At 39.3% G+C, this 18,945-nt stretch overlaps 1 protein-coding gene across 1 annotated transcript; it reads left to right on the forward strand.

The window, feature by feature from the left end:
* Positions 1-624: 624 nt before the first annotated feature.
* mypn (myopalladin) lies at positions 625-18,736 on the forward strand. Its single transcript, XM_055162990.1, has 21 exons — positions 625-736; positions 1,645-2,715; positions 4,709-4,884; positions 4,967-5,015; positions 5,434-5,863; positions 6,084-6,158; positions 6,395-6,536; positions 6,656-6,679; positions 7,008-7,124; positions 7,629-8,376; positions 9,763-10,926; positions 10,999-11,134; positions 11,879-11,956; positions 12,619-12,840; positions 12,940-13,089; positions 13,181-13,260; positions 14,110-14,236; positions 14,996-15,203; positions 16,058-16,223; positions 16,303-16,436; positions 16,633-18,736. Exons 2-21 carry the CDS (start codon positions 1,649-1,651, stop codon positions 16,809-16,811), a joined length of 5,472 nt encoding a protein of 1,823 aa, XP_055018965.1. The 5' UTR covers positions 625-736; positions 1,645-1,648; the 3' UTR covers positions 16,812-18,736.
* The last annotated feature ends 209 nt before the right edge of the window (positions 18,737-18,945 follow it).

Consider the following 18,945-nt stretch of genomic DNA (forward strand, 5'->3'; position numbering starts at 1 on the left):
TAGAGCAAGTCCTTCTTACTGGTCTATGCTATACTAACAAATATATTCATAATTTTCTTTTTCACAGGATATGCTATAAATGTAATAAATTATGATAGTGAGTTAATTGTGGATCCACTATCAATACTAGACCAACCTAGACTAACAAAGATTGTTTTGACAGAAATATATGTTGAATAGAACTATTGAGTCTAAAAATCTAGACGATACTCTGAGACAATAAGATATAAGACTTTTTTTGTTCTAAATGTATATAATTAAATGAACATTTATAAAATAAAAAATATATATAATAAAATTCCAGGCATTCCAACAATAACTTTGCTGATGGATGACTTAAAAACCCAAGATGTTGCACTAACAACAGCTGTTTCCAGACAAACGTTTTGTTTTGGGTTCAAGCTGCTCAAAGTGTGGAGCTGGAAGGGGACCACTGCAGGAGGAATCCCTTTACAACACGCCCCATGGCCAATGGGCAGGGCACTACCCAGGCACATGGGCCACGCAACCCCAAAAATAACCTGCGACTACTGCCCTGACAAATGCTGCTACTTTTACTGCTGACAGGTTAGCCCAGCTACACGGTTCCACGGTTTTGTTAGGTTTGCTGTGAGCGAGAAATCAGGAAGACTTTTCTGATGCTCGCGTGCAACACTAAAAATGAGACACTGGCCTTTTTAAACAAAAGTGGAATTTATCAGCACGTTGCAAGGGCCGGATCATCTTGTATCTGAAGGTAAACCATGCATTAATTTAACTGTTTTAAATGGCATGTCTGCTCTTCCTATAGTTCAACCTGATTCTAGTCAATGTACCGCCTCTGAAACCTTTGACACTGCATTTAGACACGTCTATTTATTGCCCGGCTATGAATGTTAATTTAATTATCCAAAACTGCTCTGAGCCCCATTCATTTACATCTTCTCGGAGGAGCACTAAACCAGCCCTAATCCTGTTAACCACAGCATTTATTTTATAATCTGATTAATAATTGCAGTCATGGATCAAAACTGTGATAACAAGGAGTCCTGGGATGAAGGGGCCATCTTTCTCTATGTTGATTTTCTTCATGTAAACTGAGCCCTCGCTATTATTAGATATGACTTGGTGAGCTTGGAGGCTGTTTGCAAAGGATTAATGTACACAACAGCTGCAGCTTCAGGTCTGTTGGAAGGGCATTGCTGTCTTTCTTAATTGCGCAGATTTGAGTGTCAGAAGCATGTGTGTGCCCTATCTTATATCTGCGTTCAATAACTGCTCATGACGAGGGTCAAAAAGCTGTGCAAAGACCACAAAGAGAAGAGTCACTTTAAAGGGGCAAAAACTCCTGGCTGTGTGTGATGTGATCCAGTGTCAGGCATGAACTCGATATCCTGTGGACGTTAACGAGAAGCTGAAATTAGGCTAAATAAAGAGGTATTTTTAACACTTAGGTCTGTACTATCTGTGACACATATCTGACACAGGTTTATCTTTGCGTGTTGAATACTACAGCCAAGCGAGGGGTCAGTTAATCCTCCTGAAAGCACAGCTCAACATCAACAGCCACTTGTGTTTTGTATTTAAATGTATCGAAATCTTAATGGACGATTCATAAAATTTCAGCAGTTTTTGATTGAGTCTAACATGTCTCATTATTTTCAGCAGGATGCAGGACAACGCTGAGCAGCAGCCGTCCCTGTCCCAGATGCTGAGGGAGAGTTACCTTGCCGAGGCTCGAGCCCAACAACGCCACAGCGAAATGAGCCGCTCTGACGCCTCCTCCTCTCGCCTTCAGATCTACGGCTCTCTCAAAGGAAAAGCAGAGGACTCAGTGGGCCACACGGACCAGCACTTTCCTGACCTGTCTGCCTTCCTCAGTCAAGAGGAGCTGGACAAGAGTGTCAATCTGGCCCGCCAAGCCATTGGACATGAGTCGCGAGACGAGAGGGCAGAGGTCAAAGCTCACTCTGAAATATGCTCGGCCTCAGTTACGTATCCTCCAACTTCCGCTGACTCTTTCACTAACTCTCCCTCATTAACTGTCCCTTCTAATCCAAACCAAACCAATGCTATCACTCAGCCTGTCTCTGAATTCAGAGAAACGCCACACGCAACATATGCATCGGACAGAAAGATGCACAAGTCCTCTTCACGACAAGACAATGTCAGGAACACTAGGGACTCAGGAGACGCCTACAATGACTTTAACAGGTCATCGCGTAGCACCCCATATGGACTTGAGACCCAGTCAAAAAAAGAGTTTCTCAACAAAGCAGCAGACTTCATAGAGGAACTCTCCTCTCTGTTCAAGGCAAACAGCTCAAAGAGGGTTCGACCAAGATCATGTAAAACCCACAGGGGTAGGAATCAAAACAAGAGCCAAGCTGATGGGATGGTTCTTCCTATAGCCTGTGACGATAGAGAGCGCAGTGTGATAGCTCCAGACATCGACAAAGACAGACCTGGACCTGTGGACGATCAAGAAGCTGAGGTCCAGCCCGACTCCAGGACTGAGGAGTTTGAGGAGTGTGTTTCTGAGGAGCAGGACTTTGGCACTGTGCCCTCCGAAGAGACAGAGGCAGAGAGCACAGCTCTGACAGAGGGCTCGTTTCCAGTGGACACAGTGTGTGAACCTCCAAGGTTCATCCAAAAACTGAAAAGTCGAGAGGTCTCTGAAGGCAGCAAAGTCCAACTGGATTGTATTGTCCAAGGACAGCCGGTTCCTGAAGTACGGTAAGACAAAACCAGACTGAAGTGTGTTGTTTGGCTTCAACAGTGAGTTTAAAGCTTTAAATGTTTTCAAGTTGAGGAATTCTACAACAGTTAGACTTAGACTTACACAAACTTTATAGATCCACAATGGAAATTATTTAGTTTGTAACACTGTTTTTTTGCAGCTGATTTCAAGGAATAAAATAAAGTGGAAGTCATTTGGAGGAATGTATTTTCATTCTGACAAAAGGAAATGAAAGGGTGGGGTGTGGACTGCAACGTGACAGATTTCAGTACACAGAAAAGAAATAAAACAAAACTGCACTGATTCAATGATTTAATTTGGTCAGGCAAAAGACTCACTAATCCAGGCACTGGGGGCAACAACTGCGTGTAAATGCCCTGATTCCATGATGCACCGCTACAGCACAATAACCACAAAGTTCTTCTCATATTTTTAAAAACTATTTATTTCTTCTTTCTAAGAAAAGTGAAGCTTCTGAATAATAGAGGTGTCACTGTCTATATGTGGGGGCTTGTTAGTCTTGCTGGACATTGTTGAGCTATTAACATATACTTGTCCAGGAGAATGTAGCTTTGCCATTTTTAGCCTGGACAGGCACAGCGTGTTGTAGTTGTCCCTGATAATAGAAGAGACTGGCTCTTGACGCATGCATGAACGGGGCAGCACAGTCGGGAAGATCACTGGTAAGATTGTGTCAGCCGCTTTTTCTCTTAGTTAAATCAAGATCAGAAATGTTTGTACTTTATATACCTATAGCCGTTGGTGTTCTTGTGTCTGTCTTATCCAAAATTGTGTTATAATGTCATTAATAGACATGATGAAGCTGGTTGTCTTGGTAGTGTGCTGTGTAAATGTGATTTGTTTTCCGTCAGTTTATAGCAGCACACATTGACTGAGTAACATTGTGTGTATTCTTGGCCTAAGTTTAGCGTTGTGCGTATGTGATTGGGTCAGCCAGCTAGAGCTCCCCGGCTCCAAAGGGAATCTCCTGTAGTTTTGGAGCTCCAGGGGAAAATAGTCACTGACAGGTGCAGTGAGCAGTCTCTGTCTAACTGCCATCTCTGCTTCAACTCATGCTTTCAATTTAGACCATTACTCATTAGGAATGACTGGCTCAATGTAGACCCTATTCATACAGAACATACTGGAAACATACAGGTAAATCTACACATAGAAATTGACTTTGTATTCTTATTTTATTATTTGGAGCTAAATGGTTGGTCTTTTTTGAATTGGCTTAATTTGAGTTGCGATTCCATATATGCCACAGCGCTGCCATGATAGCTGACTGAATTAGGAGTTGTGTGAGTCTTGATGATGTTGATAAGAACTTAAAGCGTTTTGAAATGATTAAATTTGGATGTTAGTAAAAAGGCCATTTTAGTCTTGTGACCTGTGTTCAGTGTTACGTAGTTTGTAACTAGGTTGGCTCTGTTTAACCACCTTTAAATCACCTTTCGTTTCACAGTGATAGATTGAGGTCTACAGTAGATCACTTCAGTGTATCAAGTATCTATCACTGAGCTTTCATCAGCATCTGTCTGATCTATGGGCTACATGAAGATGTCATTCCCATTTGTTAACAGGCTGTATTTTAGAATGGAGTTTATTTTGGTATAAAGGTTATACTTTGTTGTCAGACACAAAAGGCACAGACAGGCTTTTGTAAATACATCAGCCCTATATAAAATCAGACCGTTGATTTTTTTGTTTTTCCTGCTTGGCAAAACTATAATATTTGAATATCAAAGTAACATGTCTCTGTACAACATGGTGAAACATCTCCTGAGTGCTACTGCTACTGCTTCTTGTCTTACAGCAAATGGGAGATGGCTTGCTCATCAAAACCTTTTCCTCTTGGCCTGCATAACTTAAATGAATGGCATGAAGCCAGACACACTATGAAGTCCTGAGAAAGACTGCTCATGGCATGAGCCTTACATCTATAGGAGTATAGAGATCTGAACACAGCTCTATTGATTTTTACAGGTGGTTTTGTGAAGGAAAGGAGCTGGAAAACTGTCCTGACATTCAAATCATTACAAATGGAGAGCATCACTCTCTGATCATTGCGGAGGCATTTGAAGAAGACACAGGGCGTTACTCCTGCTTTGCATCAAACTTCTATGGAACAGACTCAACATCAGCAGAAATATATGTTGAAGGTTATAAACTATTAATTTAATGACAATGGAGTTGTATAAATTATGTTTGGCCTAAATACAATGCTGATCTTTCCTGTGACAGGTGCATCCTCCTCAGATTCAGAAGATCAGCGCCTCGAACGAACAGCACAGTAAGCTTACTTTAACAATTTTTCCTCTATTACGAAGTAATTTAACATAATTATATAAAGTATTTGATGAAATGTACATATTTTTGTAATTTATTTTACACAACAATTAATACATGTTATATCATGTACCCAACACCTCTAACCTTTACTACCATGTAATAACAAACAGGTCACAGGTCACTTTCTATTATAATTAGGTACTATATCTTTGAAAAGTTCTTACACAGAAGAATCTTCATTTCCATGCACCAAGTGCAAAAGACTCATCCATACACAAACAGACAAATAGCATATTTATTTGACCCAACAACTGTGAACAGCACCTATGCTTAACGTGGTATACACACTCTTATAGATCCTCTCAGTTGAGCAGAAGGAAACTGATGTCAAATAAAAGTCAGTTTTTGTATTTTTTTAGGCAACAGTGGAAACAAAAATCCCCATCGTCTCTGCCTAAATCGGATCAATGTCTTTCTACTAAAGATGAGCCTAAAGCAGATTCTCCTGAAGAAGTAGAACCAACAGAGGAGCTGACTCTGGCCCCTTCAAACCCCCTCGTTGCAGATCCACCTGTATCTGCCCCAGAGCCTCTGTCCTCTGCCCCAGAGTCTCTCACCTCAGAACCAGAGCCTCTGTCCTCTGCTCCAGAGGAGATTGCTGTGTCCTCCATAACACTGCCTGCTCTAACACCCGCCCAACAACTCTTTAAACCAGCAGAGGCAGAACCACAAGAAGTCTTAGCCCCCGTCCAACTCCAACTGACACCACAAGTTCTGCCCTCAAACTCAGTGGTCTCATCTGTGCTCACTGTCCCAGCTCCACCATCCACACAAGCTGTGCAAGCTGAGGTAGGAGAGAACATTCAAATTAGATATGTTTCTAACAAAATAATACTAGTAATACACCCATGCTAGTCTGGCTACTAAATCTTTGCTTCAAACGTGTGCAAATATGTGTGTTGTTTGAATGGGTGAATGATTTGAGTGTTCCTTTTGGAATTGGACATTTTTTAAACTAAATGTGACCATTCATTTGTGTTTTACATAAGTGTATGGTTTTTTCTCTCAGATTCAAATCTTCAACCATAGCATAAAGCAGGATTTGAATGGACAACAAGTTATGGCGGCACCAGTATTCACAAAGGTATGCAATGTGTGGAAATATTCTCATCCAAAACCTACAATATACCACTCTCATATGTTTGTTGTTCTGAAAAGTTAAAACTTCCCTTGCTATTTTTCTAATTTAGTACATGACAAAGTATTTTTTGTTCACAGCTGGGAATTCTGAAGCACCTCCAAATTCCCACTAAACAAATGCCTTACTGTTTGTGTCTGATGCACCTGTCTAATTATGTAACTTACTCCTTGTGTTGTCAGAGACTGCAGGACCTGGACGCCTCAGAGGGCCAGCTGGTGGTGCTAGAGTGCCGCATCAAAGGCACCCCCTCCCCCAGAGTGGAGTGGTACCAGGACGGCAAACTCATCCAGGACTCTCCGGAATTCAGAATCCTACAGAAAAGTAAGCAACGTCTTATATGTAAGATTATCTAAACTAACTTACACCCAAAACATTGCCAGATAATACATTTTACAGTATATTTATATTTAAAAGTTTTTTGTTTTTTTTTCTGTTTTCAGAGCCCAGATCTCCAGCTGAATCAGGTAATTGTCCTTCTGCACCTGTTGCAAAGATATTTATAACACATAGTATGTATAAAATCAGCAACTGTCAGCTAGTTAGCCTGTGCTGTATACATATTGGACGTCGTAGTGTTTACAGTCTCTGGCAGAGGTCTCTAATCTGCACAAGTCTATGCTTCTGCTCTGTTCTTCATCTCTGCACCTTATAAGGCATTCTCCCATCCACAAAACAGTATACTAAACCATTTCAATCTGCCATAGCATGACATAACAGGCATGGGATCAATTTAGTTTTTCTAAGATCATAATTGTCAAGTGACTATTTTCTAAATATTTGTCCTATCTCTAGAGGAAATTTGTACTTTAGTGATTGCTGAAGTCTTTCCCGAGGATTCGGGGACATTCAGATGCACAGCAAGCAACAACTATGGGTCTGTGTCTAGTACAGCTGAACTCAAGATCAAAGGTAAGCCTGCAGAAAGCGTTTATGTACAGCAAGAATAGTGGCTTCCTGCAGAGTAGTTACATAAACAAAGGGTCAGTTTACAAGTGTGGTAAAGGCAGAAATATAAGCAAAATGCTGATACAATATAGAGCTGATGAGCAATAGCTTTTCTGACAGTGGCTATATTTACATGTACCCCAAAATATCAGATTTCTGGCATTGTCAGATTATTGAAATGTCATAAATTGTTAAATTTGATGTAAGTAATCTGATTTCTTCCTGATTGTTCACAAATGTGGAGGTTTTAACAGGGATAATGAAGCACAAATGGGTAAATTAGTATGGGAAAGATAAAAATGAAAGCAAAAATGTGAAAAATTTTAAGACTTTTTATAGTGCTTTGTCTTCAAAATGTAACAGTTACACTCAAAATCCACTAATTAAGTGAGTGGCTGCAGACATCTGTCTTAATCATTACATAAAATTTGAGAAATATAATCTCACGCATATTGTTGTCATCTTCAGGAAATGCCAACCACACAAATCACGTGAGGTCCTCCAGTATTTTGAGTGTGGATCCCAGTCCAACACAACAAGTCCCTGTAGATCTGACCCCCCCAAAGCCACAGCTGGAGCCCACAGTGACCAGCAGCATCAAGGCCCACTCTAGCACCATTCGCCTGGACCCGCTCATCTCCAGCTCTGTGCGCTTGGACCCTCTCAACACCAGCACTCTTAGACTCGATCCACAAACCTCCAGTATGCTAAGGCCGGACCCCCTTCGCAACAGCCTGCCAACTTTAGAACCATCTAATGTGAATAACAGTAACTACTTCAGTTTGAAAAGTAGCAGCACGCCAAATCTGGATCCAAAACACGTCAACCAAGATGTGTCAATTTCAAGTCTTCCTCAGACAGAAACACACAGCATTTCACCGGGATTATTTCTCAAACCAATTTTATCTCAACCAGCTGTAAAAGAAAAGGAAAATCTGCCCACATATCCAGACTCGATGCCAACAATAAACAACAAGGTGTCTTCTAACCATCAGAACGGAACGCCAGTGGTTGTGCCTCTTCCCGACCCTCCTCCAAACTCCTGTCTAAAAACAGGGACGCTAAAGAAGTCCAGACACCAGAGAAGCAGGTCCAGGCGAGTGCACTTTAAACTGCCAGAGGACGAGGAGCAAAGCGAACCAGCCAGTCAGTCCGAATCAGAAGACAACTCACATCTGAATAAAGAGCCACCTCCAGTCCTTGCCAAACCGAAACTGTGAGTAAAACAATTAAACTGTAAAATAAAATGCAGTATAGATCTAAGTTAACCTCTATTTTCAGGTATTTCATTTCAGTTTTATGTTTGAACACAGTATTCAAGTACTCAAGGAAAAGTACAAATTACTTAAGTAAGTTAAGTAATTGTAAGGGTGGTTGTTTAGTTGTAACGTCTTAGGCAAAAACTTTAGACAAACTTATTGATCCACATTTATTTTATCAGATTTTTATATTGACGTTAATGTGATTTGAGGGAATATTCATAAAAGTATTAAATACATCTGGTATTTAAAAGATAAACCACAAAATGAATAAAACAAAACTATATCTGACCATGCAGTGCAAAAAAACAAATGTTCAAATCATATATTTTTGCCAACATAAAGGTTTGTCACTTGCAAACTCAAGAGTAACCTAAACATTTACAGAACTAAGAGTGCTGTTACACGGTAAAATATATCACTCAAGAAGTAGTTAAAATGTATTAAAAGTAAATGTAACTGAGTACTACCCACATCTGTTCATCAACTCTAAACCTAAATTTAAAATATTCAGTGTGTGTTGAAAAGGACAAACAACAAATCAAGGGATAATTAGACTTAATTAGAATATGTTAATACCATGGGGACTGTAATTCTCTGACTGAGAGTGATAAGTCCAAATATGTATTCATCTAGACCAATGTAACTCACATGTACAGTGCTGCATTAGGAAGTACACAAAGGGGAGTGGGAGGTCCCAGATTTAAAGAGTCCAGTTGTGCTCAGATATGCTCTAGTCATGGATGCAAGTACTCTGCAAAAGTGGATTAGTCAACTTCCCAAAGCAAAAGATGGAGTATTTTATCTGTAAGTCTTATTTCATATTTACTATCATTTCTGTCAGGTTAATAGTTTTTCTTCTTTTGTTCAATTTTTTCTTTTTACAGAACCTTACATTTGAATAAATAAGACAGTTCTGGAGATGATTTAGCTAATTTATAGACTTACTGACAATAGTATTTTGTAAGCAAGTTGCGATATCCGTTGACTTAAATATTTGTTTAAAGGTTAACATACATCTTGCACATAACCTAAACTGTATAATGAATCTACGCCACAAAAGGACTAGTTAACTTCATTATTCAACTTTTTTATTTGAAATTACTGGACAGGTTTGTATTAAATCAGTCTGAGGTCTCCAGGCATACGCATCAGTGGTCTTTAGTGTTGACATAACTGATGCCTAGCGCTGGACACGGTTTGTTTGTATGCTTCATATCACTGGTCCTTAAAAGGGCAGGATACTCAGCATGTTCTTTTGGCTGTGTTTTATGTAGAGCCTCCCTCACATCTCCAGTGTCTTTTTATGGTGAATAATTTTTAATCTGGTATTTGACCGACAGGGACCCGGCACAGCTCCAACTCCTGCACAATCAAGTCCTTCTTGAGCAGCAGCAGGACAGCGACTCCTCTGCCCAGACAGAGACCCCCACACAAGCCCACCAACCCGTACAAGTCCAAATCCAGCCTGAGGTCCAAACCCAAGAGAATCCAATATGGTCGCCCAGAATGCAGCGTGAACCCCATCCGCCTCCGTTCCACCCCTATGTCAGCACTGTGATACCTCCACCCCAAACGCAGCCCCCCGCAGCTCCCTTCATAACCACAACTGTCACCTCTACAGCCTATGTCAACACTGCGCCAGCTCCACGCCCGCCTCCTGTGTCCGCACCTCTGATCACGTCCACAATGACTTCTCCAAACGTCAACACCACCTTCTCACCTCCTGTTATCACTTCACCTCCTCCACCGTCGTTCTCTGCTCCTCCCATCCCTCAGTTCAAATCTCCCGCTCCGGTAATGACGTCTCCTCCACCGGCTCCGCAGCTAAGCACCCTGCCTCCAACTCTTAGCACAGCCCCTGTTACTCAAATGAACACCATCCATGCGTCTCACCTCAACCTGTCTCCCGCTGCTTTAGGTAGGACAGCGCCCGTACCTCAGTTTTTCACCCCTCCTGCTCCTAAACTTAGCACTGCCCCGACTGATCCTACAATAAGTTTGCAGCAGGTTACATCTCCAGCGACGCTTCTGAGAACTACCCACGCTTCCCTTATGAATCTCAGCGCCACTTCACAGACTTTTAACTACGCCAGGCCTAAAGAGTTTATTACAGCGCAAAGTTTTTCACCAGTTAGAAGTCCATCCCCAACCGAGTCCCCCGTCCCACTGCTTCAGGAGCTGGCTGCTGAGTTCAACTCTTCAAACACTAGCTCTCCAACTATCCCTCCTTTCTCTCCTCCTCCGAGAATCTTCCCAACCAGGGTGCTGCAGTCCCCCACCAGCCCACCCTCTCTGGTGTCTTCTCCTACCCCGGGCTCAATGCTCCTGAACAGTGTTTTCGGATTGAGGGCACAGTCGCCTCCACAAGCGGCCTCTCCGACGTCAAGCAGCTCCACCCCAAGTCCCATTCAAAACCCAGTGGCCTTCCTCAGCTCTGTCCTGCCTTCACTGAGCTCAATAAAGGCCACTAATGAAATGGGACTGCCGAAAAGAGCTCCAATTGGGTACACATTTTCACTACATCAGTAATACTCATATTGTAATAGCTTGTTTTAATATATAGTTTTTCTCTGTAGGCCAATCAAAAAAACAGCTGCTAAAGCCCGTGCTCCATCACTTGAAGAAATTCGTGAAAGCAAAGAGTGTCTCCTCCTGGACATTGAGAAAAAGCTTAGACTCAAAGACGATACTCCACAATATCAGTATCAGCAGGTGAGTAGTTTCAAGTCAAGGACATCAATATAAAACTATAAAAAACATACGGTTGGTCTCCAAAGCAACTAAATTTATTTATTAAGATGTCGTAATCAGAGAGTAAGTGTACAGTAAGTTTCAAATGAATGCATCTTATCTTAATAAGAAACCGTTTAACATTACATATCTCGAAAGAAGAGAAAACATGCAGATGTTGTTGAAATTTTTCAATAAGTATTTAGTTTGGTCCACAACTTAGTCCCAGTTTTTTATTTTGGCCCTTTGTGAATTTGAGTTTGACACCCCTGGACAAGACCACAATAATTATTCGTTTTATTACATGTGTTTTTATTGTATTTCTACAAAAAATACCTATTTTGAGCATGACCTTTTGGTTTATGGCTTCAACGTTGTCCAAAAGTCTGTCTTGTCTGAGAAAGCATGATGTTTTTATTAGGTCAAATTTAGAAAGTTTGACAATTTAAATTATGGCTGCAACAATTGTGTTTCTATGTATTTCATGTATTACATAAGCTGTTACATGTTTATATCCACCAATATTCCACTGAACTAACAAACAAACACAATTGTGAATCATTCTCAGTAATAATGCTTCAGTCCTGACATTGACATAAGCTGCTCATGATCTTGGTCACTTGTGTCCATATGCGGAAACTTATGCATGTTTTAACCTGATAACTCCATTAGATTTACTCTGTGTGTGTCCGGTTGTGTTCATCATCCATCCGTATCCTCTCATAGAAGCCGAGTTTTGAGGGGAAAACAGCGAGCAGACCCCTTGGACCTATCAATGCTGCTACTGTCATTAACTATGAAGAGGTACCAGGCCTGTCCCGTCCAAGCACTGCTTTGCTCGAAGCTGAATGGGTTACAATTATACAGGCCAAAAGCAAGAAACCAGGATCTCACCATGATGATACACTCTCTAATCAAGCATTTCAGCTTCTGTTAACTAATGTGTAACTTGCACGAAATATGGGTTCATTAAGATTCAAGACATGTTAATATCTTTTCACTCTACCATACTTTTAATTTATCTGACCCACACATGCTTGCAGCCCCTCGTATTGTGTTTTAATGTTCCCTTTCCTTAATACATTCCTCGTTTCATCTGTCTGTTTATAAAGAGGGAATCAAAGTTCGCCTCATCTTTAATATTATCTGTTCTCTGTTTTACCCTCACTGTTACAATGCAGAGGATAGTGCATGTTTTTGCCATCTACTAGAACACAAATATTATCTTTTAATGTTGTTTGTTTGTTTTTTTTCAGAGATTTTTTGTTGCTGGAAAATTTGCAACTGAACTGCTACTAATCAAACTTTAATACTGTTCTAATAAATCTCTTCAGTTGCAAAGTGGTAAAAAGGGGCATGTATTTATACAGCCACACTATATGAATTCTTCTTTGCATGAAATCATAATCTGTGTCGGTGCGCTATTCATGGTTCTAGTTTTAATATATTGTGTTATAATTTCCCAGGAATACAAAATATCTAATTTTGAGCAGAGGCTAATGAGTGAAATTGAGTTTCGTTTGGAGCGGACTCCAGTGGAGGAGTCTGATGATGAGGTGCAGCATGATGATGTCCCAAAAGGAAAGTGCATCGCCCCCATTTTCGATAAAAAGCTCAAAAACTTCAGAGCCATGGAGGGGGTGCCTGTTACCTTCTCATGTAAACTAGTGGGAGTCCCTGTCCCAAAGGTTAGAGAATAGCATCTGGCATTCATTCATTCAATACAGTTTTTCTTCCTCTACAATTCAATTCTGATTTGTTTTACTTCAATTACTGTGTGTGGTTAGGTTTACTGGTTTAAAGATGGCAAACAAATTCTACGGAAAAACATCCACTACAGAAAGATAAGGGAAGGAGATGGGACCTGCGCTCTACACATCGAGTCTGTGACCAATGATGATGATGGAAACTACACCATTATGGCAGCAAATCCACAGGTATCCATCTTATAACTGTGTCTCAATACATCAAAACAGCTTTTTATTGTTAATTAACTACTACTAATTACATTTACTATTTGGTGTGTAGGGTCGGATCAGCTGCTCAGGTCATTTAATTGTCCAGACTGGACCAGCTCGCAACAGACAGACTCCAGTTAGTGCACAAAGGTAAACAGAATGCAGCATATCAATAATTTTACTTGATTGCAGAGGTGAGCAATATATCTATGTATTGATAACGTTGTGAATATTGTTCTGAAGATGAGTAAAATGTAAATTTAGTAAAAACATCATTAACTAGAAAAGCACTCAGAGAGCGCAGACCTCCGCCAAGGACTACCCCCATTTTTTATATAAATTGCGATAAAATAAGTCTTCTGGATCAGATCCGGATCAGCCTTTGGAATATGAAAGAGGATCCCATTGTCCATCCCTGAGTCAAATTTCATGGGGTTTGGTCAATAATTAACCGAGATATTGAGAAACAACATTTTTGGCCCCATTTACCACAATGTTAACTAAAATTTCAAAGTGATCCAGAATCCAGGATTTCTTCCGGATCACCCCCAAAATGAAATCAGTTCTTCCTTTTCACATTTCCAACAAATCCTGAAAATTTCATCAAAATCGGTCCATAACTTTTTGAGTTATGTTGCTAACAGACAAACAAACAAACAAACAAACAGACAAACGCCGGCAAAAACATAACCTCCTTGGCGGAGGTAATAATACAAAAATCTGTGCTGCAAAAAAAGCAGATTACACATAAAAATGTATTGTTGTCTTTCAAACATGGTTATCAGGTGATATTTCTGCATATTTGTGGATAATTTTACAATAATTTCCAATTTTTCTGGTATTTAAACCTCAACTAGATTTGAAGAGATATAATTTTTTTAGGGTTAGGATATTAAGATATACATTTTTGTCAATGTGCACCCCTCTACTTGATTGTAACTTTGACATCATCAGCTCAATGAAATCTTTGAGTGGCACTGACAGTATACCTGTGTGCAGGGTACGTGCTCGTATTCAGGAGGCGGAGACAGAACAGACTCAGGAGCGCTTCTTTCGGCCTCACTTCCTGCAGGCTCCGGGCGACATGATGGCTCATGAGGGCAAGCTCTGCAGACTGGACTGCAAAGTAAGTAAACATTTAAATATCAGATATGAATTAGGGCTGGGCAAGGTGGTGATGAAAATCAAATTGTGATCTCATTCTCTTGATTATGGTGGTCAAAAATATCTATATATCTACATACTAATTGATAATAAAACGAATATCGAAACTAGATACTCAATTAAGCAAGTATCAGCAAGGTTCTAATAAAAAATAGGAAAAAAATTTAACTTTCCTGAACACTTTTAGAATGATTTATGAGCTTACCAGAACTAGATCACATGGCAATATCAAGAAATTACCATAGTTTTGTGCTGAGAAGTACAGAAAAGAAAGTTCTTTTTACTGTCATTGTGGAATTTAAATCAGTGTCATGTACCAAGACAATTTCTTAGTATCGAAAGCAAGTTTGAAATTTCAGTATAACAACACTGGTGAAGAACTGACAATATGCTATTTTATTAGTGAAATTGTCGTGTTGTGATTCACTCATTCTCTCTTGAATGCTCTCCCTATGCTCAAAGAAAGATGTTTTTTCCACATCTCTAATTGGTCAGCCTCGAAAATGCTCTGAGTGAATGGATTTAACCAATAGTAATGATGTGTGAACTCTCAGAGGAAGCAGACAACTTTAAGGCAATGTAATGTAGTGCACATGAATCGTACTAAAATCAAACTCGTAATCTAAGAAAACTGTGGTATAAATTTTTTGGTATATAGCCCCTAATCTGAATGTAAGTGTGATGTTTTCACTTTTACCATCGTGTTCTTTCTGTGCTGTAGGTGAGTGGTCTGCCTAACCCTGAGCTCATGTGGCTGGTGAACGGGAGGCCCATTTACCCGGATCTGTATCATAAGATGCTTGTTCGAGAAAATGGTGTGCACTCTCTCGTGATTGACCCTCTGACACAAAAAGACGCTGGGACGTACACCTGCATCGCCAGTAACAAAGCCGGACAGAGCTCCTTCAGTTTGGAGCTAAGTGTAGTTGGTGAGAAATTCAGTATTTTACCTAATACCTATAGCACTGATTCCATGAGATGCCCAGTGCTGTGGGTTTGAGTTTGATCTGTAATTATTTACACAGCATTATTAAAAGATGCATCCACTTGTCTTTATGGAGATGTTATTGTGTAGTCTGGAATGTTCCACAGCATAGCATTAAGCCTATAGATTTTTTTATTTATTCTGTTTTATTGCTCAAAAATATCTTAAAATTATGTACTCTTACTGTGTGCAAGCTCACCCCTTAACAGAGCAGACCTGTAACTTGATTTGGTAGAGTGATCTGCTTTATTTAAAAAAATTAAACGCTATAGTGTGGAATATTCCAGGGCTAGGGAAAGCAATAATAACCTGATTCATCAGCTGGTTTCACTATCTATAAACCATCTAACCTCACAGCATTAGAATTCATTCGCTCGACAGTAGGCAGGTACTTTTTTTCATTTAACCTGACAGGGCTAACTGGTATATTAAGCTTTTCCCAAATCCCGAAGGAAGAAGGGCAATAACGTCTTTCCCCTTGATAAAATTCACCAAACAGTCTCTTTGTTCCGGATTTAAATCCTCGATCTTGGGAATCGTTGCCAACACAGAATGTATGGCTCTTCGCTGATTGGCTGGTGCCCGAACTCGCACTTCTGGGGTTTATGGCGAACGGTCTAGTGTATTCCGATTCCTGACCTAGTCGCTGGAAAGAAATTAATTTGAGCAGAGGCACTAGGTGGCAATAACACCTCCATGGAGACGGCAGATGCATCCGAAAAGTGACATAGTGCACCTGTAATAATGCAATTTTTAATAAAATGTGGTGAGGTTCATGGATCAAATCTGTGTGTTTAGAAAAAGAAATGAAACACCCTCCTCAGTTTGTTGAGAAGCTGCAGAACATGGGGATCCCAGAAGGAACACCGGTCCGACTCGAGTGTCGCGTAGTGGGCATGCCTTCACCTGTCATTTTCTGGAAGAAAGACAACGAAACCATTCCCAGAACTAGAGAGAGGATAAGGTAAAATACTACAAAGTTCATTACGCTGTGAAACCAAAAGGCATACAATTAAAAAAATGATCCACCTTCTTGTTTCCAGTATGCATCAGGATGTTACAGGATACGTGTGTCTCCTTATTCAGCCCACAACTAAAGAGGATGCTGGTTGGTACACTGTGTCGGCAAAGAACGAGGCTGGGATTGTGTCTTGCACCTGTCGGCTCGATATTTATGGTATTGGATCTCAAATACCATTTTATCAGATGTAAAATGTGCGATGCCGCTGAGGGGAAAAACACAACAACATTTCAGATCACTCTTTTAATTGGGCAGTCGAAAAACACAAGGTTTTCTGAAATGTTGTGTTTTTAAGGTTCACAGGGCTTCTTCCCTTTCTGTAAGTAAACGCCTCATGTGTGTTCCCCCTCAGCTCAGTGGCATCAGAGTGTTCCGGCTCCCATGAAGAAGACCCCGCGAACAGGAAGTCGGTACGCTGCGCTAACGGGACAGGGACTGGACATAAAATCGGCCTTCGGTGCACCTGACACCAGTCCCTATCTGTTCGCCAGCTCCCCTCCGGAAGCGATCATGGAGAGCGACGAGCTGTGAGAGAAAAAACTGTCACTAAACAAACCAAAAACTGCCAATAACTTAACTTCACTCTTCTTTCTGTTCGGACACTTAACTCCTCGGCCTAATACAAACTTCTCCTTCTGACTCTGTGGTAGATTTGCACTTTTCCGCATCATATGAAAAAAGGATGTTTAACAGCACTTTTGTTCGATAATTTCACTACCTAATTTTACTTTCTGTAATCACCCAGCACTAACCCACAGCACTGACATAAACACTGCTCGCCTTATTTGACGTCACACCTTTTTAAGTTTTTGCATAGTATGGAAGATAATGTGTTCATTTTAAATACTGCTGAATTTCTCACTTTGAATTTTTTTTTATCGGAAAAAAATATTATTTTTATTCAGAATTTTAGTTGCTGAAATATTAAGTATACTTTTTCAATATGTTTCAGTTTCAAAATAAAAAATTCACCAGATATTTTCAAGCCCTCAAATTCAAAAGTCAAAATTCAGAGTGTAAAATTTTCAGTGAAAAATTTCACAACACAGATCCAAGATGCCAAGGCAGAAGTAATTAATCCTGTGAGTGAGGAGGACAGAGGCTGTTTCCTATTGGTCATTCTCATCGTTCACTTTGGATCGATTGCTTCGCCCTTGGCATCTTGGATCTTTCCTGCGATTTTTTTTTCACTACGAATTTTACACTACACGAATTTGACAGTTTGAAAATATTTGTGCGGTATATTTAAAAGGTGAAATTTTTATTTTGAATTTTAAACACTTTGGAAATGTACACTTAAAATTTCAGCAACTAAAATTCTGAATAAAAATAATTCAAACATGTTTTTTTCAGAGTTAAAAATTTCAAAGTGAGAAATTCAAAGGCATTTAAAATTCAGAATCTGATGAAACAAATTATCTTCCATACATAGCCACTAAAAATCTCTTTGATTTTGACCTTTTTGTTTTTAATTAGAAAATATTACCTCACGTTATTGTGACCTCAACACTATGAAACAGAACTCACAATAGTAACATTTAAAAATATATTTTAATACAAAAGAAAATGCTTAATACACAATAACATTTTTTATGTAATTTTTAACACAAAATGTTAGTATTTTTTTACATATATATTATCATGTGATCTTATAATAATTCTGATATGGATCAAAATCATATCAAACTATTCATGAAAGGTCAAAATTTGTCCTATTTAAGTGTTATTTTTTTAAGTATTGATACTTCATGTCAGTATCTTTTCAATATTAGTTTGCATATCACTGAGTATTGTATTTTTTGAACAGTACCACTGAAGACAAAACATAAAGACAATATAATATACAAGATATCATTATTATTTAACCCATGACAATGATTTCAGTTCATTGTTCTTGGTGCTTGACTCAAGTGAATAATCCCAGGTTAGTCACCATTCCACTTTAACTCAAATGTACAGAAAACAGCAAAAAGTGACAGATTTCAAAGTCTTAGCTCATGAGCCATCAGAGGACATTTTTATTTTTATTCTGTTGCAATTTTGTATATTATATGAAATTTAGATTTATGTAGTCTTCGTTTGAGTTTGTAATAATTAATCTAAAACAAAGAATAAAATGTATAAATAATAAAAATAAATTATAGTTTAATGTTTATGGAAAGCTTACGTTTACAGGATATATCAGTTTCAGTGAAGGAGATTGGAGATCACATTTTTGCACCAGAGTAATTTTGTATGCATGGCAAACTGCTGATAAAAGAAATATTTCTTGGCTTTCTACTGTCTGTTATTATTATATTCACATTTGAAGAATTTCCCCTGAACTGGATTTAAAGTTTGGGATTTATTAGTCATTTTTTGACTAAAATATTTATGTTTTTCAGAGATTTTAGTTTAGATTTTGAATAAATTCATTTTGAGCTGCGTGAATGTAGTTTGAAAGCACATATGTAAAGTTGCACATGTAAAATAGATGTTGTTCTCATAATAAAGTTTTATTTATTAACATGTTTAAAGAGACAATATTTTCAGTATGATCAGTAAGAGGAATTAAATGTTGACCTGCTTGTATCATAAATCATATTAAACTAATGCCAAATTCAAAACAAACTGAAAGTCTCAGAAGCCAATTAGCCTTGTTAATCAGTCCAATTAACAGCGAGAG

Source organism: Boleophthalmus pectinirostris, unplaced genomic scaffold (assembly GCF_026225935.1).
Source record: "Boleophthalmus pectinirostris isolate CB_2022bp ecotype Guang Dong unplaced genomic scaffold, ASM2622593v1 HiC_scaffold_5, whole genome shotgun sequence".
Taxonomy (NCBI): Eukaryota; Metazoa; Chordata; class Actinopteri; order Gobiiformes; family Gobiidae; genus Boleophthalmus; species Boleophthalmus pectinirostris.